We start from the raw sequence: 27874 nt of genomic DNA, 5'->3' as shown, positions 1-27874 counted from the left end.
CGTCCTCAAGTTTTGTAGGTTTTGTTTGTTTGAGCTGATCTATAGCCATACTGCACAAAAGAATGCAATTCTTCAGTTATCTAATTGTTCATACAGAAACGAACTTCTGGGATGAAGTTTGCCTTGAGGGTGCAGGATCGTCTGCTTTGTTTGGTGTGTATAAACATATCAGCGGTCCTGAGCAAACCACATTTATCTTATTGTTTACTCAGGATAAATTCCAAGAAAAGAGCACTCCAGCATCCAACTCCTGGCATAAATATTGGTCTAACAACAATAAACTTGAACTGCCCCAGAAGATGCCCACTGTTTGGATAAAGATAAATATTATCCTGTGCTCTTTTCTTATTGAGGCAGAATCACGTGGTCTTCACAGGTGCAGGGATGGTCTTTGCTCCAGCTGTGTGTCCCGTCTAAATCGTCACTGTATCTTAGCAATAGCATGTCCTTGTTTTACATTTGACGTCTGGCAAGAGCCATTAGTAAAGAATGTAAATGCTAACGCTGTAGCTGGGAGTAAAAATAACAAGACCTGGAAGAGTCTTAAGTGTAAACATATGATCAGTAGTTTATGATACTGACAGGACTCTCCTCCACAGCTGTATCTTATTGACCTTCTGGAGCAGATAACATTTTTGTTTACCTCACACTTGATGTAAGGACATACTTGTTTCTGGCAACGCAAAGGAAGTATGTTTACTGCTCCTAACCTGAAACAAAGCTTTCATATTTAAATATTTTTTCCTATGTACAACAGAGACCTCTAAACACTGCATAAAACTTTAATTACGTGCTGTTTGTCAATGTATTTCTGAGCCTATGACTCTTGGTTTCCTTGTAAAATCTGCAGCAGGCTCAGAGGAGCACCTAATGCTAATGCAGATTTGTGTTGGCAGTCCGCCGTCCCACATCAAGGGTGCAAGGGCAGAAGTGGCAGGGCGGGCCCTCGGCTCTGAGGCAGGGCAGCTTTGGTGAGGAGGGCAAACCCAGGGCGCACACTAAGGACCAGTCATTGGCCTCCACAGGTGCTGCTTTGAAATACGTGTGAGGGGAAAATCTTACTCAGGTGGGGCGAGCTCTGCTGTACCCCTCTGAAAGTGTTCAAAGAGAGTACTTTATTAGTGGAGTATTTGATGCGTGTTGTGTTATGATACAGCCCAGTGAAAAAAGCTACAATTAACACTATACGTCACTCAGGGAGAAATACTAAAGAAAAGTTACTACTTAACAACAAAAGTCTGTTTCAGGTGGAACATGAAAAGCAGATATTCCCCCACTGTATTAAAATAAAGTAATAAAATCTACCGTATTTTCTGGACTATAAATTGCTCTGGAGTATAAGTCGCACCAGCCTTGGCAACTACTGAGTTGCACCGTTGACAAGCCTGTCCCGGCATCACGTTGTTCAAGCTCTCATTTGCAAACTTGTTTCTCCAGCTGTGACCATCTAGCTTTTAGCCCGCAATTAACTTCTTTTCTTTTCTTCATTTCAGTAAGAGTAACCTTTCTTTCTGCTGCGAAAATAACAAACATTGGGGGATTATATATTTTGATATATTAGTCGCACCTGAGTATAAGTTGCACCCCCAGCCAAACTCTGAAAAAAGTGTGACTTATAGTCCGGAAAATACGGTAGATACTCCCTCTGCTTCCACTCACTTTCACTGTTCCCTCTAGACAACTCATAGACACTAGATTTTAGACACTGCTCTATACTTTTTGCACAGTGAGACAGCATAACAACAATTCTCTGTGTGTATGTGGTGAAAATGGCAAAAAGGCTGATTATACTAATGAAAAAATTGTTAGAAATATTCAAGAAGCTCCTTTTATTTGTTTTGTTTTTTGTCGATCATAATCCGATACTAGCTGGGAGACCATAACACAGCGACAATGTTTCTTCCAATAATTCCTAAATCTGTTTGCTGTCCTTTTGTCTTTCATCCCTTACGCTTCTCACTGTATATCATGACTCACTCTCACATCGTCCGGCGAGAGGTTTTCCCCTGATCTAACAGCTGCTGCTTTAGAGACCATAGTTTTCTGGCAGTGGGATACATTACCTTTGCTCCAAACAATCCTTTGTGTTTAGCATCCTTTGTCTCTGCAGCAGTTGTGTGTCAGGGTTACGGGCCGTTGTAAATCTATTATCACCGTGCTCTGAGGCATGTTTGGAAACGCACCACTGTTTTATCTATGACCTCACTCTTCCCTTCACCAAGAGGATAATATTTCAATAGTAAAACACAAGTCTGTTTATCTGCTCGAAGCAAAACATGAATATCGCTGCTGATATTTGTCTTAATGTCAGCACAAAGCAACATAGGGCAAATAGAGAATAAAGTTAATTCAGATCAGTGGTTTTCTGTGCGTGCCTGGTCTCCTCTGGACAATAGTTTGGGCCTTTGGTGACCACAGCTGTCTTTGTTAAGGACAGGAATTCCCCCTTCCTCCAGATGACCACTGGATAAATGAGGTCTTCTGTAAGGGGAAGAGGCATGTGGGTCAAAAGGTAGAAGCGGGGGTGGTCTTTTTTGTGCCTAATTACAAAAGATGTTATATTGGTGCTGGTGTGTCAGATAAAATATGAGCAAAGTTTGAATAGATTTAAGCAGTTTAAGATCAAATGAAAGTTAATTTTTCTGGTTCTTTAACCTCTTAACCCCCACCTGAACCGAGCACATTCTCCAGTTCGGCTTAAAAGCTTCTTGAAAAAAAAGCATCGAAATAGTAGTGAAAACGATGATGAAAACGACAAGTGACAAAAAAGTGGCAAAAGAGCGTCAAAAACATGCCAGAAACGTAACGATAACACAATAAAAAAGCGACAAAAAGACCAGCAAAGAGTGATGAAAAAACAACATAAAATCTTCAAAAGAGCAACGAAAAATTTAACAAAAACACAGCAAAAATGCAACAAAAATGCAACGAAAAAATGCTATTACATTATAATCAGTTATGCAGGAGGCATTACACTGGCTGACAGGCATCGAGAAGCTTTTAGATTTGGGTAAAGCCAAACTGAAGAAAATGTGCTTGGTTAAAGTGGGGGGGCTAAAGGGGGTGAGTAAGTATACACATTTGACTAATAGTTTTAGCATACTCATTTTATTTTTTATTGTTTCCATTTCAACATACGATTTAACAAATTTTGGCTACATAATGTTTTCACTATTTCTCGTAACACTGTCAATACAACAATACAATATAACATTACATTAATGTTAGCTGCTTGTTTTTGTTCTAAAGAGTAAAAGGGCTCAGTGGTTCTATCGTAGAGCATCTTGAAGAATGTTTATTTGAGTCTATGCTGCACTCTATATTTTGTCTATTACAGAATATAAGGCTTTAAAGTTGAAAGTTTCACAAGAAAGTCCTTCTCTTTCTGCTTTTTTGTTGCACAGACAGAAATACCTTTGAAGTTATTCTTTCCCAAAGTTATGGCCTTTGTCTTCTCAGTCCTAACACGACTTTGTTTAGCTAAGCGTCATCAATCATTCCATCAAGCATCTCTTGACGTCCTCATTAAGTGCGGCAGCAAAACACTGGACCACCATGCCTTACGACGACCACAGGCTCATTTCTCTGAAGCCTGTGGAGGTATGTGCTGAGCTGAAGCTATTGTGGCTCTCCATAATGAGAATACCTGCCCTGTCGAGACCTGAGGCTGATCACAATCTCCTCTGTGAGGCTCTGCTTCCAGACAGTTCTTACTGAAAATATTGTGACCGTTATCTATGTCTGAGTCTAGATCTGAGCTGGAATGGCACCAGATGAAACTGTTGCTAGAGATATTTACAAAACAAGTGATGGCACAATCGCCGTGCTGGAACCTACACACTGGCCGCGTCATTTGGTACGGAAAAATGTAAATCTCAATAAACTAAAGTAGGCAAAGTGGCAATTAACATCTTGGTTGTTTCTAGAAGCCCACTTTATTGTGCTGTAATGTATGTATCTAATAAATAAAGTGTCATTAAGTGTATTCTCCTAAGAAGAACTGGGAAACCTGTGGATGCAGGGGGTACTTTTTCAGAATAACAAAGGATTTTTTTTGTAGGATAATCATTTGTCGCTGTAGTAGTAAATATAAAACACCACGATGTTGGTGTTCAGGGCAAAAGGTTTGGGAAAGCTGCCTTTAAAATGCATTTCCATGAACAGACACATGTGACAGCTGCTGCTTTTTGGGCTGTAACTTTTCTGAACTTGGCTTGAACAACACCACAATTACTTGTATAGTCTCTTCTTAGAATTCAACTTTATTTATTACAAAGGCATTTCGTAGAAGTGACAAATGGCCGCGGTTCATGCTCTGGCCTCATCTCTCCGAAGTTTGATGGCAGTTCTTGGTAAAACAGGATGCGCCAAAGAACACTTAGTATCACAAACTGGTCCAACGTGATGATCCATTTCAATAAATCTATATTAATCCAAATAAATAAATTTTAGGATTTGGCAAAGTGTTTGTCTTTTACTACTGCTGCCCGACAGTTTTACTTTGTTTGGGAGAAACTATAACAAACACTAACTCTAACTTTTCTGTGTGATTTTGCTTTGCGTTGTATAATTCCTGTCCTATTTTGAACCCAGAGTTGTAACCGTAGAGTCTCAAAGTGTATTTAAATAACCTCCCTCTTCTCTCTCGCCTGTGTCCAGTTGAAGATGCCAGATAAAGCAGCAGCAGCGGCTCACACATATTTCCAGGCCAACCCTGAGCACGTGGAGATGGGACAGAACCTGGAGCAGTACAAGGACAGACAGGACGTCCGACCGGAGCACTTTGTCGACCGGGAGGCGCGCATGCATCAGGTACAAAAAACAAACCAGTCTTTCAGCACATGGACATTATGCAGCAATCTGATGCTTGAAAATGTTGCTTCTGTTGGCGAAACATCTGCACTGATTACTGCAGTACAAAGATGCACAATAATTTTGAAAAGGTAAAAATTTAAATGAAAGTAAGTATTTAGACCCTATGCTGCAATTGCACACCCATTCCTTTTCTCTCAGTGCTGTTTATGTCCAGCCTCTGTATAAACACGTAATCTCTGAAATAATATGTATAGGTAAAAATAGAGTGGGTAAGACTTTATTGTACAGTACCCTTGATACATTGTACCTAACTCAATTTACTACAATGTAATGTGCTCTGTAACAATGTGTAAAAACTTGTACCTATGGGTTGGATACACAATGAAATAATTTATATTTCATTTGTACATAATGTGATAAGACATAACTCTAACCCCAAACCTAACCTTAAGCCCTAACCCTACAAAGTACTAAGACAAGTTATTCCATTGTGCATCTAACCCATAAGTACAAGTTATTACAGATTGTTAGAAAGCACATTACATTGCACTAAATTTAGTTAGGTACAATGTCTCAAGGTACTGTAAAACAAAGTGATACCATAGAGGATAATTATAACTTCCTGACCCCACAGGAAGACTGTTTCTTTTGTACCAAACTGTCCGGGCAGAAAAAAGAACTGATGGAATCTGTGGTTATTGTATGAATGGTGTTGTTTGCTGCTTTATTACTGGAATTGAAAGACTTTTCTTTTCTTTTGCGCCACACCCCTTTAGTTTATGCTTAAAGTGCATATGACAGGTTTTAATGCTTTTGAAAATATGACATAGATAGAAGTGACATAGATAGAGGCAACGTTCAGAGCACTTTGACTCACTTCCCATTGACATAACATGGTCGGCACGGCAACAGTTTAAAATTGTTTGCCTCTATCTATGTCACTTCCTGTCGCTGTCTAATAAGGAAATTAAACTATAATTAATAATATTATAAAGAAAGCCCGGTACAATCTTTAACAAAATCTTAAATATAATTGTGTTAACTATGTTTAGCAAAGAAATGTGTCTAATGTGTCATATGCACTTGAAGTACCTTCGGGCAAGTATTGTGAAGCAGTGCTGCCCTTATTTTTCCTCACATAACATACAATCAGTATTTTTACATTAATCGTATATTATATTCCAATTCCATACCAAGTTATTGCCCGATAAATCGTTTCTGTACAAAGAAAGAAAAGCTCAGATGATATACTGCACCTACACATTTCATTAGAACGTTTATTATTGGTTCTCATTTCACAAAAGCTGTTTAAAAATAGACAGTGGTTCGGCCTGAAACAGCTGGTCCGACTTAACCTCTCCTCCTCCTTCAGTTGATTCCAAACAGATAATCATCCCTTCAGAGCATCACCGGGGCTATAAAGAAATTTATTAGCAGCTACGGTTTACCTTTTATTTTGTTAACCACAGTCAAACACTGCTGCACATCTGTGATATAAAACAACAACATGCCTGGAGTTGATAACAAGACGGTTCCCCCCCCCCCCCCCCCCCCCTTGTTTTCCCCTCTTTGTATCTTTTAGCTTTATTTCACAGACGCTGTTAAGTTGTATGACAAAGGAGACTATGGAGCCGCCATTATCCTCTTTGAAGACGCTCTGGTGGAGTATTTCCAGGCGGACGTGGAGTGCCGGGCTCTGTGCCAAGGGCCGCAGAAGTTTGAGAACCACGATCACCTGCGTTATCGCTACAGCCTCCATGAGCTCGTATCAGGTATGACTCGAGAGCATCTACAAACTATTATATATGTGAGATGTAAACATGTGCAGATGATGTTCGGGGCCTCTTGATGATTTGGAAGAACTCAAACGTGCTTGTTTGTAACTGCGGTTTCTACTTCCTTTTGTAAATTATAGTTGTTTAGAAAGATGGGATGTTTGCATAATCCGCCGTATTTATTGCAACATCTGAGCAACAATTAATGATTTCTTCTTCTATTTAACAATAAAAACAGAGCTTTGTTTGTGTAGGACTGTAAATTGCAGTTGTTTACAACAGCTGGAGCAGATTTCCGATGCAGCTAAGTGGGCCATGTGTTAATTCATTTCCCATGGTTAAATTCCTCGTTAGATGCTTCTTGTAAATCCTAAACATTGCACGTCATGTAAATGCTTCCAATGTATCAGGATAAACAGACCTGATTTAAGAGATGAAAGTAAATATGTTCGGCGAAACCTTTGTGGAAGAAGGTTTCAAGTCATCATTGATTCGTCTCTTGTCAGCTGTTTGTTGTTGCAAACTGAACTTTTCTGCCCCTAAATGCCAGAGTCCTTCTGTAGGGGCAACATCAATCTAACAAATGAAGCCTTTCTGATGAGAGGCCAGACCGCTTAACCCGCCTACTCCCACCTAAACCGAGCATTTTCTCCAGTTCGGCTTTACCCAAATCTAAAAACTTCTTGACTGGAGAGCAACAGTGTAACGCCTCATTTGAAAGCTAAGACTTGCAAAACTGATTGTGACTTTTTTTGTTGCATTGTCTCAACGTTTTTGTCACATTATTTCTGTCTGGTTTTCGTCTCTTTGTTGTCTGGTTCTCGCAGTTTTTTTTTGGTCTTTTTTTTGACGTTTTTTATTGCTTTTTGTCCCTGCTTTTTGTAAAGTTTTCATCACATTTTTCCCACTTTTTAGTCATGTTCTTGCTGCTTTTTTGTTGTGTTATTGTTGCTTTTCCAGCATGTTTTTGTTGTTCTTTTGTTCCTTCTCTGACACTTTTTTGTTGCGTTTTTGTCGATCTTTTGTGGCTCTTTGTTTGCTTTTTGATCACTTTTTAAGCATGTTTTTGTCACTTGTTTTGTTGCGTTTTCATCCTCGTTTTTTGGTGCTATGTTGACAGAGCTTTAGATTTGGGTAAAGCCGAACTGGAGAAAATGTGCTCGGTTCAGGCGGGTGTTATAAACAAAAGAAACAGTACTGATGATTCCATATAATGTATGACGCAGTGCTTACACAAACAAGCTTTACGAATACGTTCAAATGCTACTGCTTACTGACCCTGTGAAGCTAATGGAAAAACAAACCAAAACCCTGCTGCAATAGGCGGTGTGATGTATTTATCTCCATCTTGTTTTTACGGCCGTTCTAGCTCATGATTACAGGACATAATGTATTTAAACAATCATTATTTTAGATAGATTTAATTGATCAACTATACAAGAGTAGACACCGTGATGAAGACATTGCTCCCGCTGCTGTATTTGTTCAGCTGAGGTCCGTATATGCAGTAGCCACGCTGTAATTGTTAACAAGTGTATCTTTCCAGGCCGCTCATGTTCACAGTGAAAAAACATAATGGGATTTAGGCCACACTTTGTTTGACTTATAATCAACAGGATTATTTTACATGGCACCACTGAGGACGAGGAGACTGTTGTTTATTATGCATCTGTACCCATAAATGGACCTGTGATTAACATGTACGCGTTACATGAGAGTTTATTCCAAGTGCCTTGATATTAGGGTGTCTACGCTACAGTTATACGGTATACTGACTGTTAAAATCATTCCCTCATTGTGTTTTATGAGTAGCGTTGCATCTGGTCCACAGTGACCTCACTGCTCCCAAAGCGTGTGTGTTGTCATCTCTTCTGCTCGTTCGCAAAAGACGATAAAACACTGCACATTGTAAAAAAAAAATGGCTCCCCCACAGGATCAACAAACATCGGATTTACTACTACCTAAGGAGGCTCCTCTGGCCGTGTCCCAACAATAAACAAAGAACAGCCTACTCGTTTGATCTCCACTGTAGCATCAAGGGAGACGCAGCATTACTCGATGTTATGAGGGATTTTGTACCTTTTTTTTTTTTTTACTATAACCGCTGACCAGAATAAAGTGGGATTATCCAGCACAAATTAGATTTAACACCCAGTTTGAACCGTTTATTGGCTTGGTGTGACATCATCCAACTAAATTACTGTACAGTATTGAATTCTCAGCTCAAGATTGACTGCTGTTTCCATTTTAAATTCTTCTGCATTTGGCATCCTTGGACCACGTTATGTTGATCCTCCACAAGGTTGGAGGTATATGCTGCTCCAGGGGCAATGGAGATTTTCATTTTACATGTAAATCTGTATTGCAGATGGATCCTGTGCTCTAAAGGACACATTTAGTTTTACAGTTGTATAATGACAAAGCATTGCAACCTTATGCATGATCATGTTGATAAAAGGGTTTGTATGTACTCAAGGACCAAGGTATTATCATTTTAGTGCACAGTTAGCACAGAAAGTACTTTCAATTGTCACAGGCACAATATATCTCCAGGGTTTTGTCAAGTCAATGTTGTTTTAAAGTAATGAATCATTTATTATTATACATTTACTTGTCCTTACACAGTTACAGCCCATGTTGATTTTAATCACACGATGTCTCTGTTTCTTCTTCAGACCACTTCACTCAGGTGCTGCACTGTGAACATGAGTGTGTGAGAGACTTGGCCACTCGGCCTGGACGCCTCACTCCGATGGAGAACTACCTGCCTCTTCACTATGACTACCTGCAGTTTGCCTACTACCAGAGTAAGCCACATGAACATTTACATTGAATTGCAGTTTGTGTTTGCACTGAAGTGAATAGCTGTAGACTCCACCCTTGAATATTTGTTTGCCTTTGTTCTCCTTTGTGGTCTATCTCTCTGATGTTCGGCCTCCAGGTGTGTCGACTCTGTGGGTTTATGACCATGTGACTCTAGTGCCCTGTTGAGTGTAATCATTAGTGAAGCATATTTAGGGAAAGGTTTCTGGTGTTACTACACAGACAGACCATGCGCTGCAGTCTTGAGATGAAGAGATTACATCTACTGTCTGATAAGACTTTAGCAACAAAGTGGGTCATGGAGTCTTTCCAAATACATTTATCAATTCTTAGAAACCATCAAAGTGTATTCATCCATGTGCATTTGGAAAATTCTCAGAAACAGCGCTTACATACCTCTTATAGACGCGTCTGTTTACACACGTGTCAATTCCAAGAGCAGAATAATGTAAACACACGTTATACCAGTTGTGGTTTTGGAAAACAAAGGCCATTTGATCTGTATGTTTTTCTCCACATTTCACATTATTTTCAGCTAAAATTTCTGCTCGCTGAACTGCTTTTACGGCCTATACAGGAAACCTAAAGTCAGGCCTGAGCCTTTACAAGACAGTAAAGACCCATTTTATTTGATGTAGTGTCTCGGTTCTTTATGGTTCTGAATGCCACTGTCTGACTCGTGTACCTTACAGTGTATATCTCTGAGATTTAGCTGCTAACATTTACATTTTTTCAGTGGACAGACTGGAGGAGGCCCTACATTGCGCCCTCACCTACCTTTTGTTTCACGAAGGAGATGAGTTTATGACTGAAAATGTGGATTACTACAGGGAAATGCTGGAACGTGATGGAAAGCCACGAGAGGTGAGTAATTGCTACTATAAAAGTGTAGCAATTATTAAACTAACAGGTCATAATTTAATCTGAAAGGGAGTAAACATATCGAGATTGTGTCTTTAAAAAACAAGATTGAGGTGCATTCGATAATAATAAGACAAAGGAGATTTTCAAGATGAAGTGTTGAATATAAAATATGTATTTGAAGTATCCACCACAGCTCTGTTGTTTACTTTTTTATATTATTTTGGCAAATGCAAATCTGTGGACATTGTTTGCTGCACACAAGAGACATTGCAGATTTTGTCCATAACGTTTGATTTAAACAATCAGACACCGTACTCACTCTTTTTATTTGGTCTTTTGTTTTAGAAGAGCTAAAGTCCTTTCCTTTTTGATTTAATTTGTTCAAATTGATTAAACATATCAAATAGCTCATGTGCCAAGCGTTGTGGTCATGTGAAAGCGAGTGGCACGTGCAAAAATGGATCAGCAGCAGTCATTTATGCATTTTTTACGCAGCATTGTCTTATTTAAATGTCAGATTTGTATACAGTAATACAGGCACCATCAAATAAGTGCAACATGCCAACAAAATAGCATATTTTATTCTCCAGCTTGCACCTGCTATTTAGCACCTGCCTGTATAAATGACCCCCTATATCCATTAATGGGCTCCATGGACACATGGAGGGCGAGTGGTGACGGCTTGTGGACCGTTTCTAACAACGTGATGTACCTGTCAGACACTGTTTCCACAGCCCATGTACAAAGAGACAGAAAAGCTCGAGCTATATATTTTGGCTGAAGTTGCCACTCACTGTTTGGCAGGAGAGCTCCCTAAAAGTTTGGCTTTAACTTGGACTAACATCTGTTTGCGAACGACCATCCTGTTTACAGCAACATGTTGTTTTCATACGGCCGTCCTCGTTATATATTTCCCTTGGGTAAATAATATTGAAGCTTTTATTTTCTCATCCATTAGGACAGGATTGAAAACGTGCCTCTGACTAAATCCCACCGCTTTGTTTAAAAATGGTCTTTGTTATATATAGCATCTCCCAATAGTAATGTTTTATTTACTTACTGTTTGCATTTTTCTCACCATAAACTATTTCAGTTCCTTTAGTTTTATAATTTCATTGGCACAGTGTCTATAACAGGAGATTTAATTGCCTCTTAGCGTCAGGGGAGTTCCTTTACCCTGGCCTAACTCTGCCAGTATGCCAAGGAATCTGACATTTCACAACCCACAAGTAAGAAGCCCACAAGAATATCTTCAATATTTTGTGGCAGAGCTGGATTTAGGAGCTTGGGTCGAGAGTCGTGCGCACACATTTCTGTTGCCCAAAACCAGAACTTTGAAGAATTTCACTGTTTATTCAATTTTAGAGTCAAATTCATGATAGCACACACTTGTACTGTGCCCTTCAAAGTCTCCAGCTTTTGAGGAAGGGTTCTTTTTGAACTGTTTTGTTTATTGCAAATAGACAGTCTTGTCATTGATGTATTCGACATTGCTTGTGAATTTCCAGGAAGCTGCTTGGTATCTCAGGAGACACAAACAGGAACTAGAGCTACTTCTCATGGGCAGCGACATCATGGGCGTTGAGTTTACGGAAGGGGTGAGTAATGTCACCTTCAGAAAGCTTTCATTTTTAACTTGAAACTGTCCATTTAAACATGTCAGCAGAGATATAGTCATTCAAAACAACTTATTACCAAGCATGTGTGACTTTGAAGGCCTTGTTGTCGGTGTTACTGTTCTGTCACTAACTGAGGACAGTGGAACAGGTGCTACTAGGGCTAGTTTTTAAGCCAACAGCGACACCAGCTGGACATGGCCTGACATGGCACACTAAAACAATATTTGTCACCGTTTCATGTTGTTTTTCGAGTAGTGTGTATGTACAGTATAGAGCTTTTTACTCATTTTTAAACCTGTTTAACACTAATGTTTTGAATTGCAGAATTACTGGAGTAGCACAGGTGGAAGACATGACTCTAACAGGTAGATGAGCATCACAAACATAGACTTTCTTTTTTGTTTTTTGTTTTGTTTGTGGGACTATTCTTGAAGTTTGTTTTTCTTTATCATTTTTCTCTAGAATCCCCTCTGGCACTGACGGAGGGATGGAATATGTCCCTATTTCAGACAAAAAGAACGTCTCTTCAGCTGTTGTGCACACGCAAGAAGGTTTGTCTCTTGCACACATAGTAAGCTCGAGAGTCCTGCCCAACTTGAAACTTGATTTCTGATCATGGAAGCAAATTTACCATTCATTTTTCCACTTTAATTATCAGCCAACATGTGTTTGAAAATATGAGAAAATGCTTTGTTACTTTTCAGGTGAAATAAAACCACATTGCAAATCATCATTCTTTTAAACTTTTTATTTCCAGAAATGTTTTACTTCCAGAATGAGAGAGTAGGTTTCGAGGTGGCCGGGCACTGTTGATGACATGATTACATTACTCATCTTTTGAAGTGTATTTCCCCTCCAGGTGGGCCTTTGGTGTATGACAGTGTGCGCCTGGTGCAGAACTCGGCAGCTTTGAATGGATCCCAGAGAGTCCTTTTGGACAGTGTCATATCGGAGGATGAGTGCTCTGAGCTCAGACACTTAGCACATGTAATGTTTCAACACAAGACATAAGTCAGTGCGCGCTTGATGTTCTATTTATAATGGTTCCCTATTTTCATATTTCTATGCAGTCTGTCACGATGGCTGGAGATGGTTACAGAGGACGGATGTCACCACACACTCCCAATGAAAAGTTTGAGGGAGCGACGGTACTCAAAACTCTACAGGTGCTTGTTCAGACAGTAAAAAACATGATTCTGTGAATATTACCTGTCTACCATGCCTTACAGCTGAGTGTGTTTCAATATTTGTAGTATGGATATGAGGGCAGAGTTCCACTCAGAAGTGCGCGACTTTTCTACGAAGTCAGTGAACGGGCAAGACGAATCATCGAGTCCTACTTTATGCTCAACTCTACACTGCATTTCTCATATACACATTTGGTGTGCCGAACCGCCATCACAGGTGAGTGACTTTTACGTTTTATTGAACATTTTATACAATGTGACTTCAGAAGGCAACAGGACGTTCTAGTCTTTTCCTCTTTCCTCTCCACCTCTTGTTGATATTTTTTATTATCATATCTGAATCAAGAATAAAAAGTAGTGGAATCTTTAGATCTGGTAATATATGGTATGAAATAGTTTACTTATTTATTTGATACATTTAATCATTTAGTGGCTCTGTGCTTTTAGGTCAGCAAGATCACAGGAATGACCTGAGCCATCCTATTCATGCGGACAACTGTTTGTTGGATCCAGAAGCCAATGAGTGCTGGAAAGAACCGCCCGCATACACCTACAGGGACTACAGGTTATAGATGATCACTCTTATAGTCAACTGAAAATTGACTGTCTCTTAACATATTTTATATTTTCTCACATTTTCAGCGCATTGTTGTATCTTAATGGAGATTTTTCTGGAGGAGAATTCATATTTACAGAAATGGATGCGAAAACGGTTACGGTAATCGAGTTTATCTTTTTTTTAGGGTGGTTTATTTGATCAAACAAGTTTACTTTTTGGCAGAACCCAAAGCCAGCTAAATTCAGCTAAGATCCTTAGGCATAATTATTGAAAGATGCCTGTGACTTTGCTTCAGGCCACTGTGAAGCCGAAATGTGGTCGAATGGTGGGCTTTTCTTCGGGAGGAGAGAACCCACACGGAGTGAAGGCAGTGACGGGTGGCCAGAGGTGTGCTGTGGCTTTATGGTTCACCATGGACCCTCTTTTCAGAGAACTAGTAAGACTCACATTCAATTTTTGCATTATATATAACAACAGTATTGGGGATAACTTTGTATATGTTTATTTTTTGCTAGGAGAGACTGCAGGCAGATGAAGTGATCCAAGCACTGGACACACAGTCAGTGTGGACTCACAGTCTCAACATAAACCCTAAAGATGAACTCTAGACAAACTGCAACGCTTCTTTCTCCTCATTCAAATACAATAACTATATCGATTTTAATATTTATTTATTCATGTCCTTGTGTTGAGAACATGTCTATTTTTGTAATAAATGTAATTATGTATAGTATTAATACAGGTAATAATACTGTTAACAATATTATGTGTGTTGCTACAATACTTGAGTCCTCATGTCCTCATACATATTGTACATGCTGAATCATTATTTAATAGTAGTGTAGTTCAACTCTAGAAACTGTGAAGATAAACATTATCTGGTCAGTACAGCTTCAGCGATTGCCTGTTTTTCCAGTAAATTATTTTAAGTCACAACCCACATTCACATCTTTATTTCTTATTATAGTGCACTGTTTCTATGTAACTGAACTTTGAATGCACTCTGTCTGTACAGGAGTCTGTATTTTGTTTCTTGGAGAAAATGCGTCTGAGCACAGAGATACTGGTTTACCTGTACACTGAGAAGAGGACACTGTGTGGTTTTATTTATGTTTATTGACAGCTACAGATGTAACTGTTGAAGTGAAATGATGAGCTTCTTTTTGTTGTTGTTTTTTTTTTTATAAAAATGAAGATCATTCCTGTTTCAAGGAATACATATTTTACTTTAAATAATTATTTTTTTGCAGAGTCATGCACTGTAAATTTATTTTATTTTATTGTGATTATGAATTTCTGTTGACTGATGTTGCTCACTTTTATTGTACTGATATTTAATAATGCTGTAGCACTCATGTGTACATGTAATAAATATTACATATTTATATTTGGTTTGATCTTTTTATTCAACACATTTTATCCAATAATATACATAATACAAGTGTAAAAAATATATTTATATAATTTGTAATTACAGCGATTTATACAGTTCTCTAAAGGCGAACAGAGAGTGAGAAATATACTATATTTTGTAAATTGCAGTGTAACTACAACTTGATAAGACTTTCTGTACAAATGATACAGCAAATGTTTCAAAACGTTCACAATCTAATAATGAAACAGTATTAACAATAAAGTGCAATAGTTACAACAAGGATCAAATGTATCCCTATTTTGAATTCAACATTCCTTTACTTACAAATGACTTTATATATTTTAAAGTATCTTGTATGAAGGAAATGAAACTATGAAAGGTCCTCTGTTGTAAAAAAAAAAAAAAACATTTGACTTGTTTTCCCTGAGGTACATGATAATGCATACTGAAAACACCATACAACTGGTTTAGTAGTGGTATGTCAAATGTTCATTGAATCTAAATGGCTTGGCATCATTAACTGTACACATGAGGTCCTTCATGCGTCGAGCTTGACGCTCCTCAAATACTAACCTCCGGGAGCGTTCTCGAGCAACCTGCTGCTCCGCCTGCTTCTCCAAACGCTTCCTCCGCAGCCACCTGAGAAAGCACATTAAAAACAATGAACCATAAATATAAAGTGTTGTTAGCACAAGACAATCAGGTAAAACGTACTGTCTAAAGGCACGCTCACAGTCCTCCGGGCTGCGTATAAGGTAACTAGTATCCTCCTCGAGCTTCTTCAGCTCCATCAGCTGCTTCTCTTTATGCTGCTCCTCTTTCTTTCTCTGCAGCCAGTATTTGAAGGCCTCTTCTGGGTCACATGTATCTTTCTGCAGAGTTTTAAGTGATAAAAATATTATATTTAGGGAACTGTCTCTGCAAGTTTTTTTTTCATTTTCAACAGAAATATGGTAGACCTACACCAAAACAGTACCTTGCAGTTCACCCTCTCCATTTCCTGTGCCTGTTGTACACGTTTTTCCTCATGAAGTTGCCCTCTTTTCCTCATGAGCCAAGCCTTGAAAGCCAGCTCATTCTCCTGTCTCTTCTGCTCTTCTTCCTCTCGTTTTTTCTCCTCTGCCTGAGTCATGACAATGGAAAACACAGACTCAGCATTACGCCCTTAATGAGTTTGAAAGGTGTATGTCAGACCCTCTCACCTCTTTGGCAAGTCTCTCTCTTTTCTCCTGGAGTCTGAGAAGCATCTCTTTCTGCTGTGGAGATAGTGTGAATGTGGTCTGGCTTGACATGCCAGTCGCAGACTGCACTCGTCGCTTAGTTTCTCTCCCTTGGCTTATTCTCAAGCCATGGCTGGCTGACCTGGGCCTAGCACGTGGCTGTGAAGGAGGCTTGGGAGTCCACATTTTCTCTATATCTTTTTTGGATGAGTCAAATAACCTGGGGGAGGATGAAGCTGAGTGTTTCTTGCTGGAAATACTTGACAGAGAATGAGTGCTATCACTGTTCAAAATGGGAGGAAGAAGCCCTTGACTTTCTACTTCTCTGATACTAACCAGATCAAACTTTCCATCCTTTTCAATGAGCACTCTACCCTCTTTCACCTCCACACCTCCATCAGTGTTCTCTCTATCCATCCTCAGACCTGCACTTGACAGACAGTCCTCTTGTGGTGACATTTTTAGCTCGGATAACTTCCCACTGGATACTTCAGTCTCTGCTTGTGTGTCCTTGGTATTGTCCTTAATATCATTGTGCCCCTCCTGTTCTTCAGTGCTCCCTCTGTCTTTCTCAAACTGCATGGGAGGTACAACCAAGTCAACAAGTGTCTCTTTAAAGTGCAGTCGTCGACGCCGGGTCATGTCGGGGGCTTCCTGGTCCTGAAGGTCCCGGTTTGCTTGTTGTATTTTCTCCAGTATGTATTTCTTCTCCTCATCTGTCTGTTCATTTGTCTCTGGTGGAGGGGGCACAAGGTCTGTGGACTTACTGGGGCTTTCTCTGTCATTGTCATATTCAAGAGGGTCCATTGGTGAAGGCCACCTCTCCTCATCGTCCAACTCGAACACTGTGCTGTCTCCCCTCTCCTCTTTCGGTTTCATGTCTTTGTGTTTCACTGTGTGTTCATGATCCTCTTCAAGCTCTTTGTCTATTTCAGCCTCGATGTCTTCATAGCTTGGACCCTGTGAGTGGAGAGTATAAAAAGGATGTTCAGGTTTCATAGTCGACCAAGCTGAAAGAGTAGTTACCAGATAATAAGCCTGGAGGACAGACAGGTGTAACCCTATTCATCAATATTGCATCTGGGCATGGCACAGTGAAAGTATGTCGCTTCATGTCAGCAGCATGGGTTTCACAAGCAAGCCGTAGATGTGGCCTATCAAGTAACTCAACACTACTCACTGTCATGCTTTCTCAGGGCAGGGTCAGAGGCTGAGGCAATACTACCACCACGCAGGTTACTAGGTAGAGTAGTAAATCGAGCACAACAAAATAGGCCAATGAGAAACACCACGGCATAATATAAGGTTCGGTACTTTCCTTACCTGATCTTCCACACGGCCTTCTTCACTGATAAGCCAGTCCAGGTCCTTCTCAAAGTCATCCTCATACTCTTCTTGTGACTTCGAGCAAGCCACCTCACTCATCATCCACCGCTAAACAAGAACAGAAACACTCTCAATTTGAAACTTGTAAAGATGAAAAACCACAAACAGGAAAATAGCACTAATGAAATGTAACATGACATTACATTCTTCACTACATTACTGGATTAAATACCTACCCTGGATTTGTAATAAAACCCAATAAAACAAAATGAAGCCTTAAATATGTAACAAATACATTGAACGGAAACTAAACAATAGCTACAACAATAAAGGTAGCTTTTTATGGGATAGTAAACTGGAAATATTACCATTAGCAAGTGTAGCATTAACTATGCAACAGACAGACACAGTTCTGTTTGATCTATAAAATAACCTGGATTAGAAAACACTTACAAGTAACTCCTGGTTGTAAACTCTTGATATGAGTGTTGAAAGACTCCAAATGTGTCTTTAGTCCTTAGTTAGTTTAACACAACTGCCCTACATTTGCTGTTTGTATGTCAGAGAAGCAGGACCTGAGGATATAATCTGCTCTAGCCCCGAGACAGAGCTGCAGGCTTTATCAGCCCCGTCGTCATGGAGATCCAAAACATGCTTTGCTAATTGCGCATGCGTACTACCAGTTTATGTCAATGACTAGTCGAAGAAATTAGAATAATATTATTGGGTTTGTTTATGGTTTTGTGTCTAGCTGTTGCTGTACAATGTTATCGCAGTATATGACATATATTTTTTTTTATTTTATATCACCTTTCAAGCAATATTTGACAGCGTTTTGTTTAACTTCTTTGTATCATGGGTAATGAAGTTCAAGTTACGAATTAAACACAGAGCTTTGCGTGGTACGAAAACTACTCTTCCCATAATGCCTCTGTCACGGCCAAAGAGCAGCAACACACGCCTCTTTGTGGAAGCTCGAATGAAACAGCACGTAGGCAACTTCTGATAATGTTGTGAAGAGTTGATAAAGTAATTCCTCTGTCTCATTGTGCTTCACACCGAGAGTGGACTTGTTGTTTACAAATGGCCACACTTGTCCTCTGCAACATGTCTCGGACTGTGACCAGGCGGTGCGCTGCTGCACACTTGAAGAGCCTAGCTTGTTCAAGACAGACGCTGTCCTCCACTCGCAGTTTGCCGTTCACTCTGCTTCCGGGAGCGGGATGGTTTTCCCGAGGCACCTGTTTTCGGCTCATGTCCCATGGGACTGCGGGAAAATCAGCGTCCAGTCGTCTCGGGAGGAGAGCTTTATTGTTTAGTGGAGCTGCGGTCGCGTCTGCTGCTGTTGCAGGTCTTGTATTCAATGCAAGTCATTTCCATCGGGCTGAAATGGCAACAAGGGTAGTCCCTGCGATGCGTGAGGAGGAGGGCAACATCCTTGAGAGATGCAGGGGATTCATGTCTCCGCCAGTGACCGACATCAACGTGCTGCAAGACAGAAAGGATGAGATGCGGACCAGGATGGAGATGCTGATCATGGAGACACAGGCTGAATTTTGTAAGGCTCTGGAGGAGGTGGACGGAGGCAAGTTTAAAGTGGACCGCTGGCAAAGGAAAGAAGGTGAACGACCTAAGTGTGGCATGTTAGACTCGATAGTTCTGACGCAAACCTAACCTTCTCCTGCCGGTGTTGCTCAGGCGGAGGGGGGATCAGCTGTGTGATGCAGGATGGGAATGCGTTTGAAAAAGCTGGTGTCAATGTCTCAGTGGTGTTTGGAAACCTGACTGAGGAAGCAGCCCGTCAGATGAGGAGTAGGGGCAAAGTCCTTAAAGGCAAAGATGGTAAGACCTAAAGTACAATAAAGTTCTTCGCCCTTATGTGTAGTAAAATATAATGCAACATTTTCAGGTAAATTGCCATTTGTTGCCATGGGGGTGAGTTCTGTTATCCATCCCAAAAATCCCCACATCCCAACTGTGCATTTCAACTACAGATACTTTGAAGTTGAAGAGGAGGATGGTGAGTATCAAAACTGGTACTACTGGTGTTGTAATGCATTTCTTTTACTTTAGAATGCCAACCATTGTTTCCCCCTTGTTTTCTCTGTGCTCATTGTAAGGATCCAAGCAGTGGTGGTTTGGGGGTGGCACTGACCTAACTCCAGTTTATGTAAATGAAGAAGACGGCCACCATTTTCACAAAGCCCTAAAGGATGCTTGTGATAAACACCATTCACAGTATTACCCCGACTTCAAAAAATGGTACAGTGTTATTATGTGAACTGAAAACATTGAATGCACAGGCACTTCTTTCTCTAAAGTTGTTGCTGTGTTTTACTAAGGGTGTAGCCTTACTGAGCAGTGCTGATAAGAAAGTCTGTGGCTAAAATCTTTGCAGTTGCAGAATAGCCGTTATTCCGTGACGTTAATCAGTGATAAATGATTTTAAAGGGAATGGGTGTGTTGCTTTGACCATTCTGGGTTTGGCTAAATTTACTAAAAACAATCAAATGAGTAATTCCCTGAGAAAAGCATAAACTGTGTATTCTTGTTCTCAGGTGTGACAGGTACTTCTATGTACGGCACAGAGGAGAGACCCGGGGCATTGGGGGCATCTTCTTCGACGACTTGGACTCCCCTAGTCAAGAGGAGGCTTTCAGCTTTGTTAAAAGCTGTGCTCGCACTGTGGTCCCTTGTTATCTGCCCATTGTATACAAACACCTGAATGACTCTTTTACACAAGAAGAAAAAGACTGGCAGCAAGTACGTCGAGGAAGGTGAGTGTTCTGTGAGAATTCATCTTTATTTACTTATTTACTTTACTATAGTTTATTTTAGTTTTGTTTAGTTTGCTGTAATATTTGTGCCACTAAGCCAACATGTGCTGAAAATGCAGTTTTCAAATAGCACTTCCCTATTCCTCCATGTCTGGCTCTGGCTCTTGCTAAGCGCCAGTTATAAGAGAAACAACTGTGTGGTCCACCATGTTGTCCCCCATTTGAGAGGGTTGTATAGGGCAGTGGTTCTCAACTGGTGTGGCTTCAGGGCCCACCTTCAACGTTTCATGTCACGACCCCAAAAAAGTATCAGTATCAACTTTCACTTTTTAAGGCTTTGCAATTTGGCCATTGTTGTGTATATTACTAGCCTGGCTAACACCAGACTAAAATCACAAGTGATATTTAGTCTGGGGACCACCAATTCATTTTCTCGTAGGAGAGGTGTGGTTTACGATCGTCCATACTCGTTTATTGGGCGATACGAAAAAAAAAAAAAAAAGTCTCTTGCGTCTGCACATAGCCACAGCCAATCGTATCATCGTATGAGATGACGTATGACGTACCCGCTGTAAACTTTTGAATATAAACTATTTAGAACAAGGTCTAAAGCTTGATCAAAAAATACCATCGTGTCTGCTGCTGTCATGTTGGATCCGTAAATAAACTTTTTTTTATTATTATCCGTAAATAAACTACAAGCTTCCATATATCGAATAGCGCGTCATCGTCTTGCCGTCCCTCCTCGCTCTGTGATTGGTTCCCAAATCCACCGGAGATGTCGGCTATGGTCCCCAGGCTGTTGTGCAGTTCGAAATAATTCGAGCGCACACAGCAGCATGGTGTTAGCCAGGTTAGTATATTACAGCAAAATGCTGAATTTGCTGGCAGTGTTCAGTTTTTTAAGCATTGGTCATAAATCTTTCTATCAAAAAGAGATGTAAAAAATACATATATATTTTTATTGTTTGGCAAAGGCCCGCAACCAACCGAAAATGGTCCTGTGACCCACAGTTGAGAACCACCAATATAGGGTGTAACAAAGTCAAGAAGTGCCCCTTTTTATTGCACCTGCCCTTGTTTGTTTGTATACTTTATTGTCCCCGTAGGGAAATTCGTCCTCTGCATTTAACCCATCCTTCGATGCCGCTGGGGCAACCCGTAAGGAGCAGTGGTCGACGGCAGTGCCGCGCCCGGGGACCCATCTCCATGATGTAGAGCCAGGCTGATGGTCAGAATCACCTGGCTGGAGGATTCACCTATTGCACATGTTTTTAGTGGTAGGGGAAACCGGAGTACCCAGAGGAAACCTACGCAGACACGGGGAGAACATGCAAACTCCACACAGAAAGGCCCCGTCCTGGTGGGAGTCGAACCCGGGACCTTCTAGCTGTGAAGCGGAGGCGCTAACCGCTGCGCTACCGTGCCGCCCCTTGAAATTGTCTGCACTGTCAATGTCCAGAAAATATTTAGCTTTGAAGAAGACATTAAAGCTGCCCTTCCATTCTACGGCCTGAAATTGTCTCTGTGCATAACGTTAAAATCAAGCTAACGGTAGAACCACAGCCCATACAATGATTTCCGGTTTTGATCCAGCGCCAAAATAAACGTTTTTTGCCCCTTTACCTCATGGACCGGTGATACCATAGAACGTTTCTGAGGGATGTTGTCTTTTACAAATGTCCACTATTGTTGCATTAGCCTACTGGTTTATTCGTGCGTCTTTCTAGTGATTTAAGTGCTTATTGGGCAACTTGTTATCCTTTAAAATCCATAGTTTATCTGCTCATGCTGCAACAAGTGGAAACGGCTCTGAAAAGACTGGTCCTTATTGAAAAAAATGCTGCTTAGATTCCCCTCTTTTTTTATTGTCACCAAATAAAGTCAGAGCAGTCATGTGTCTCGTTAGCATTACAGTGACACTTAACATGTGTGTTTTTAATTATATTCTTGTAATGCAGCAAGTACCAGACGAGCTGTGTGCTTTTATTCTTGCGTGCTGGATTGGAACTGGAAATCACTGCATGGGCTGTGGATCTACCGTTAGATTTTAACGTCATGCACAGAGTAAATTTTTGTATTCCCACGTTACATTGCTACATACACCATTTTGGAAACAGCCAAAAAGACCAAAGACATTGTTAGCAGTTTGCCTCGCCCAGCATACTCCTATGGACCCAAACTGGGGTGAAGTTAGAAGCGACCAAGCTCTTCCAAGTTTTCCCTATTTAAATACAGTTATGTGAAAAGTTACATGATCCAAGTGTAGTTAAACAAAATTAAACATGACGATTTTCTGCGTAATAACACCTTAGAAGCACTTCGACATCCGTGCAGTAAAGTCGAAGTGCTCCTTAGGTATTATTACACCTTACAATATAGTACCCCTTTTTATCCGCATTACATTCCCAGACAAGGGCCATTTATGTGCAGCATTTGATTGTAATTGAGTTATTGGACATGTTATCAGAATTTCACTTATATTGTATCCTTCTTTTAGATATGTAGAATTTAATCTGGTGTATGACAGGGGAGTGAAGTTTGGTTTGGCGACACCAGGCTCTAGAATAGAGAGCATCCTTATGTCCCTTCCTCTTACTGCCAGGTAAGCAATAGTACCTGTTTAATTACTGCTTTTATATATCTAAAATGTGCCTGTTGCGTGGTAACAGCCAATGCTTCATTCTCAGGTGGGAATACATGCACGAGCCTACCAAAGGGACCCGTGAGGCTGAGATGCTGGAGGTTCTAAGAAACCCAAAGGAGTGGGTGTGACATGTTGATGTCAGGCGGACACTGAAAACACTCTGAAACCAATGTGAACTATTATATTATTATATTATTGTTCAAAGAAAATAATAATAATAATCTTTTATTGTATATTTGGTGACAGACATCATGCATAGTTTCTAATGGAATGTTTGAATTTGTGCCATTGTTTTTTCTGGATCATTATAATTTATCAGGTTTACTTCTCTGTGTTTGTCTGTTGCTATAGTGCACATTGCCATTGGTACTTTAACTGAAAGGGATTCCGTAAATAAAACTTTATATGTTTAGATCGTGTGCGAACTGTTTGATAAAATTATTTTTGTTGGGGTCAAAGTCTGTTTGAGGAAGTCATTGAACTTTGATTTGAGTGAAGAGAAGTTAATGTTTATTTAACAAATATTTCAAGCTTTAACAAGATTAAAATGTTCTTTGCATTAGTCACTGTAACATTCATTAAAAGGCATTGAACTGTTAACAGTACATTTTACCTGTTATTACACAAGTCAGTCCATATGGGTCAAGTGCTGAGGTTCAGAATTGACTGAAGGTACAGTATAAGAAAGCAGTGCTGAGGTGTAGTCATATTAGTGTAAATTAGATAAAAGTATTTGGTTAAATTTGCAGCATTATTGCATAAAACATTTGCCATGAGATTGCACTTGCAAGCTGGATCATCCTATAATTCATTACAGATCAGTTGAGCTTCCAACAGAAAGTGCTTACATTTATCCACTTATACATAAGTATATGTATTTACTGCAGTCACATGCAGTACATCAGTCATAGAGTTGCCTTTCAATACACACAACTTTGTTCTATAATACAATTTGATTATACAAGCTAGTCTTCATAAAGAATAAATACAATTTAATTCACATTTCACATCCTCTGACCATACCTTTCCCTTTCTTATCCTTCACGCTTTCTTGTCTTAAAACCTATTTTACCTTCCATCTCGGCCCCCATCTCTTATTTTCCAGTGAGTGCACTGTTAGTATGGGCACCTATTGTTTCTAATACCATTACACCCAAGACTAGTTGCATTTGACTTCAAGGACTTTCACATTTTGGCGCTAAGCTGTTCTAAGCAATGCCAAAACAAATGCCATTTGTTATGAACAGCACCAAATGGCTGCATAAATTCAAGTCATGATCAAGACCATTTGAGAAATGTTATGAATTCACATTTTGCTGCGCAGCAGGTTGTCTAGTGGGCAAGGCTGCTTCAGTCCCAACTCTGACCATGTTCTGGATGTCGCTTCCCTAATCCCTAATTTATACTGCCTGCCTGGACTTTTTGCAAGGGAGCAAAAAACATGGAACATTGAAAAGGTGGAAGAAAATTGTAGGCTCTGGTTGGAAAAAAAAAAAGATTTCGATGGTCTTTATGGCTTCAAATGTTATACAGTCGTGACAAGTAGACCCAACCTGAATCTTTTCTATGCAGCACAGTGAAGGGGCCGCCGCAATGATTTGGAGTGCTTTTTCCTTCAAAGGAACAATAATGTGTCAAACAGCAACAGGCTATGTGGAAGTGTTGTAGCATCTGCAGGCATGAATGAGGGCCCTTGTCTGTGAGGTAATAACTGTTTTTTTTTCCAAAAAGACAATGGTACACTTCACAAAGCCTGCGTCATGACAAATGATTTCTTGCAGGAGCATAACATCACTCTTTTGGCCCCTCTCAACTATAACTCTGATCTAAATGCAATTGAGAACATTTGGGGATGGACGGTAAGGGAAGGTTACAAAAATTAAAATCAGTTCATGAGGCCATTTTCATCACTAAGAAATTTTCCTTCTACCCTCCAGGAACTACTCACATCAAGCACACCAAAACAGGTATTTGTGTTTTGATTGTGTTTTCTTTGGAAATAATTGTAACTATGTTCTTGAACTTTTGCTCAGCCTGTCTCAGTTCAATTGGTGTTTTTAATAAAACACCAAACACTTCTCACTCCCATATCTTCTTTTTAAATAAAGCTCTACTCACAACGTTAAGGTTGAACAGAGTTGAATGTGTGTTTTTTCCATTTTCAATTGATCTTAAACATTTTAGATGTTTTAGGAAGGATTTTTGGGCTGTAGGCTTGAGGGACAGGAAAGTTATGCATAAAAGGGGTTTGAAGAGCAGGAACATCCAGCTAAATCATCTGACTCAAACCCATGACACTGGGATCAGAACCTTGTGCTGTTACATGTTAGTAGCCCTTCCCAATAGACTACTGGCTGTGCCAACTGGTCATAATCAGGAGTATATAAGCACAAAGTATATTTACACCACCTAATTATCAAAGGTTTACACAATCTGATGGATTTGTTGACATTGAATGCAGAAACTAGAAATAACTAAAAAGATAAATCTTTCTCGGCATAAAAAAGGTGTTTTTTTTTCTTCGTTTTTGTAGGATGTGCTGTCATCTTTTTTCATCTTTTCAACAAATATTCTTGAACCATGAAAGTTACTGTAACTATAGCATAACGCATATGGCACTGCCATCAATTGCATATACTCATTACAAACTCATGGCAGTCAAACTGTCTGTCACATGCAACAACAGTTAGTTTAGTTATCCAATTTGCAAAATGCTGAGAAATGACTTGACCTTACTGATAAAAGGTTAGTGCAAATTCAAGAATGGCTCCAATAAAGACAGTATTAGTACCTTAAACTAGTAAGTAAGGTGTGTTGGCTGGTGAAGAGCGACATGTCCATTGTCACTGTCTGTAGTTGGAAAGGAAGACGTTTACTTCCCACGACCGCTGATGACGTAAGAAGTGCTGGTGTTGACAATATCTTCGTACTGCGGGGGTGGCTCGGTCTCAATCTGTACATCACTGTGACCCACAGCCTCCTCATATGTTGGAGGGGGGTCTGCAGCGCTCCCTCTGTATGACATGGGCTCTGACCCGGCATGAGCTGGACTGCTGTGAATGCTCAGTTCTGACTGGTCCCCATGAAGATAACTCCTCCCCCAGGCGTCCATAGAGACCACTGATAGGACGTGGTCATGGTGAGAGTGTCCTAGGCTTGGGCTGTGCTGTGGATGCTTGCGAAAATGGCAGCGCCACACAGTAATGGCAATAATAGCGACGATCAGAACCACCAGCAGCAATGGCACAATTAAGTACAGGGACTTCACTGCCCCAACTGAGTCCAGACCACCTGATGGGTTGCTCTCCTGCACATACTCTTCCCAGAAACGTTTCTAGAGACAATACACAAACGTAAAATGAAACTTACTGCAAATTAATAGTCACAAAAGAACACAACAATGTTACATTTGACAGTGGACACTGGATTATTGACGTTATAGGACACAAAGCAGCCAAACAAAAGTGGCCACATGAATGTGTGCATCCATCTGTGTGACTAGAAGCTTAGAATCACAATAGTTTAACAATATGCCCCGCCACCCGCACCCCTTCCGAATCCGAACACACTGGGCTGTTCTTCCTGCTGATAACCATCACTTCCTGAAAACTCCCGCATTCCACTTATAAACTGTTTTGGAGCCACCACAACACTTTTTGTTTCATAAAAATGCACCTTAATTTAATCATTATCTGGGAGCAAATTTAAAGTGTGAATAAATATTGAAACTTGTCAAGAGCTTTGGGTGTCTTGTGTCTTGTGAAAAGGGCTGTACCATTAGATTCCCTTTCCAAAAGTGCTTTAAAAAAGATTTTAACTAAATAGGATATTTTGTATTAAAAAAACAACAACAACAACAACAACAACAACAACAACTAAACCGTACCGTCTTTTCGTCATTCTCAAAAGCCTCCCGCGCCTCCTCATAGGTGCAGGTCTCCTCACGACACTCTCTCTGGATGTTCCCCTGCTTCATCTCCTCCAGCATAGAGTTGGCCCTGCGCAGCCGGCGCAGCACAGAGTGGGCTGCATCCGCTGGCAGGAACACTGAGGACAAGATGTAGGATTAGGGAATCAGAGAATGACAGAACCAACATTTGCAGCTAATTTTGACTGAGATAGAAATAGCACCAAATAGTAGTCATGCAGGCCAAAGCGTAGAATGAAGAAATAAAATAGTAGTGAAAAGAAATCCAATTTAAAAACAAGAGGTGAAACACTAGTACTAGTGCAGTAGAGTCCGTACATTGTATTATAGAGGAGGTGGCAGCTCTGGATAAAAAGAACACTGTAATCGGTTTGCTGAAATCCTTCTTAAACAACCAAAAAGGCTAGAGCCAACACAGAGCAGCCCAGTGTTTCCTCACAATTAGTTTAAGATCACGAGTGCTTTGATAGACACAAGATGTTCTGGGTCTATTCTGATGTTCTCTGTAATAAACTAGTAATGTGACTCATCAGCATTAATATTATCACGCTAAAAAAAAAAAAAGTCATTAAAAACAAGGATAATTAACAGGAAACCTGAAATGTTGCATTCCTTTGAGTAGAGCATGTTGCAAACACATCGACATGAGTAAACAAAATGACAAAAGATGGCTCAAGGGAATTTCTGTGAAATCTTGAAGTGGTATTCTACTTTTTGTTGTACAATACATGTAATGAAATACAGTAACATATCAGTTTACTCACCACTCCCCATGGTGCGGGCAGGTCTGTGCGGGAGGACTACAATAGAAACACAACCATTACTCCATCATGAAATGGACTCAAATATGACTAATGCGCTTCTCAGAAGGGAATAGAGTCAGTGTCATTACTGGACAACTGAAGAAGTGTAGCCCATTCAAGGGATACATTCTGTATATTAAAAGGTCTGTGCTTCT

General features: G+C 40.1%; 4 protein-coding genes across 4 annotated transcripts in view; 2 read left to right on the top strand and 2 right to left on the bottom strand.

Annotated features, from left to right (window-relative positions):
• The window catches only part of p3h2 (prolyl 3-hydroxylase 2), a 39435-nt gene extending 24776 nt beyond the window's left edge, over window positions 1-14659 (top strand). The window contains exons 2-15 of the mRNA XM_079574797.1: window positions 4660-4812; window positions 6398-6587; window positions 9267-9398; window positions 10151-10278; window positions 11787-11876; window positions 12222-12262; window positions 12360-12448; window positions 12757-12884; window positions 12968-13063; window positions 13151-13301; window positions 13532-13649; window positions 13727-13802; window positions 13939-14079; window positions 14159-14659. Coding sequence (XP_079430923.1) covers window positions 4660-4812; window positions 6398-6587; window positions 9267-9398; window positions 10151-10278; window positions 11787-11876; window positions 12222-12262; window positions 12360-12448; window positions 12757-12884; window positions 12968-13063; window positions 13151-13301; window positions 13532-13649; window positions 13727-13802; window positions 13939-14079; window positions 14159-14251 — 1626 coding nt within the window. The 3' untranslated portion in view covers window positions 14252-14659. The remainder of the gene's footprint in view (window positions 1-4659; window positions 4813-6397; window positions 6588-9266; window positions 9399-10150; window positions 10279-11786; window positions 11877-12221; window positions 12263-12359; window positions 12449-12756; window positions 12885-12967; window positions 13064-13150; window positions 13302-13531; window positions 13650-13726; window positions 13803-13938; window positions 14080-14158) is intronic.
• An 800-nt stretch (window positions 14660-15459) lies between these two features.
• Window positions 15460-18199, bottom strand: ccdc181 (coiled-coil domain containing 181). Its single transcript, XM_079574727.1, has 6 exons — window positions 18018-18199; window positions 17562-17672; window positions 16221-17198; window positions 15995-16141; window positions 15733-15890; window positions 15460-15657 (listed from the first exon to the last, which is right to left on the bottom strand). The coding sequence occupies exons 2-6, from the start codon at window positions 17664-17666 to the stop codon at window positions 15486-15488; spliced, it is 1560 nt and encodes a 519-aa protein (XP_079430853.1). The 5' UTR covers window positions 17667-17672; window positions 18018-18199; the 3' UTR covers window positions 15460-15485.
• Window positions 18200-18506: 307 nt separating this feature from the next.
• On the top strand, window positions 18507-23194 carry cpox (coproporphyrinogen oxidase). The gene is made up of 7 exons (XM_079575048.1): window positions 18507-19185; window positions 19263-19406; window positions 19474-19584; window positions 19685-19826; window positions 20123-20341; window positions 22842-22946; window positions 23032-23194. The coding sequence occupies exons 1-7, from the start codon at window positions 18648-18650 to the stop codon at window positions 23114-23116; spliced, it is 1344 nt and encodes a 447-aa protein (XP_079431174.1). The 5' UTR covers window positions 18507-18647; the 3' UTR covers window positions 23117-23194.
• A 2351-nt stretch (window positions 23195-25545) lies between these two features.
• On the bottom strand, window positions 25546-27833 carry prrg1 (proline rich Gla (G-carboxyglutamic acid) 1). The gene is made up of 3 exons (XM_079575052.1): window positions 27681-27833; window positions 26875-27035; window positions 25546-26322 (listed from the first exon to the last, which is right to left on the bottom strand). The coding sequence occupies exons 1-3, from the start codon at window positions 27688-27690 to the stop codon at window positions 25861-25863; spliced, it is 633 nt and encodes a 210-aa protein (XP_079431178.1). The 5' UTR covers window positions 27691-27833; the 3' UTR covers window positions 25546-25860.
• Between the last annotated feature and the right edge of the window lie 41 nt (window positions 27834-27874).

Source organism: Gobius niger (genome assembly GCF_951799975.1).
Source record: "Gobius niger genome assembly, chromosome: 17".
In the NCBI taxonomy this organism is placed as follows: Eukaryota; Metazoa; Chordata; class Actinopteri; order Gobiiformes; family Gobiidae; genus Gobius; species Gobius niger.
This window is presented reverse-complemented; position numbering and strand designations above follow the sequence as displayed.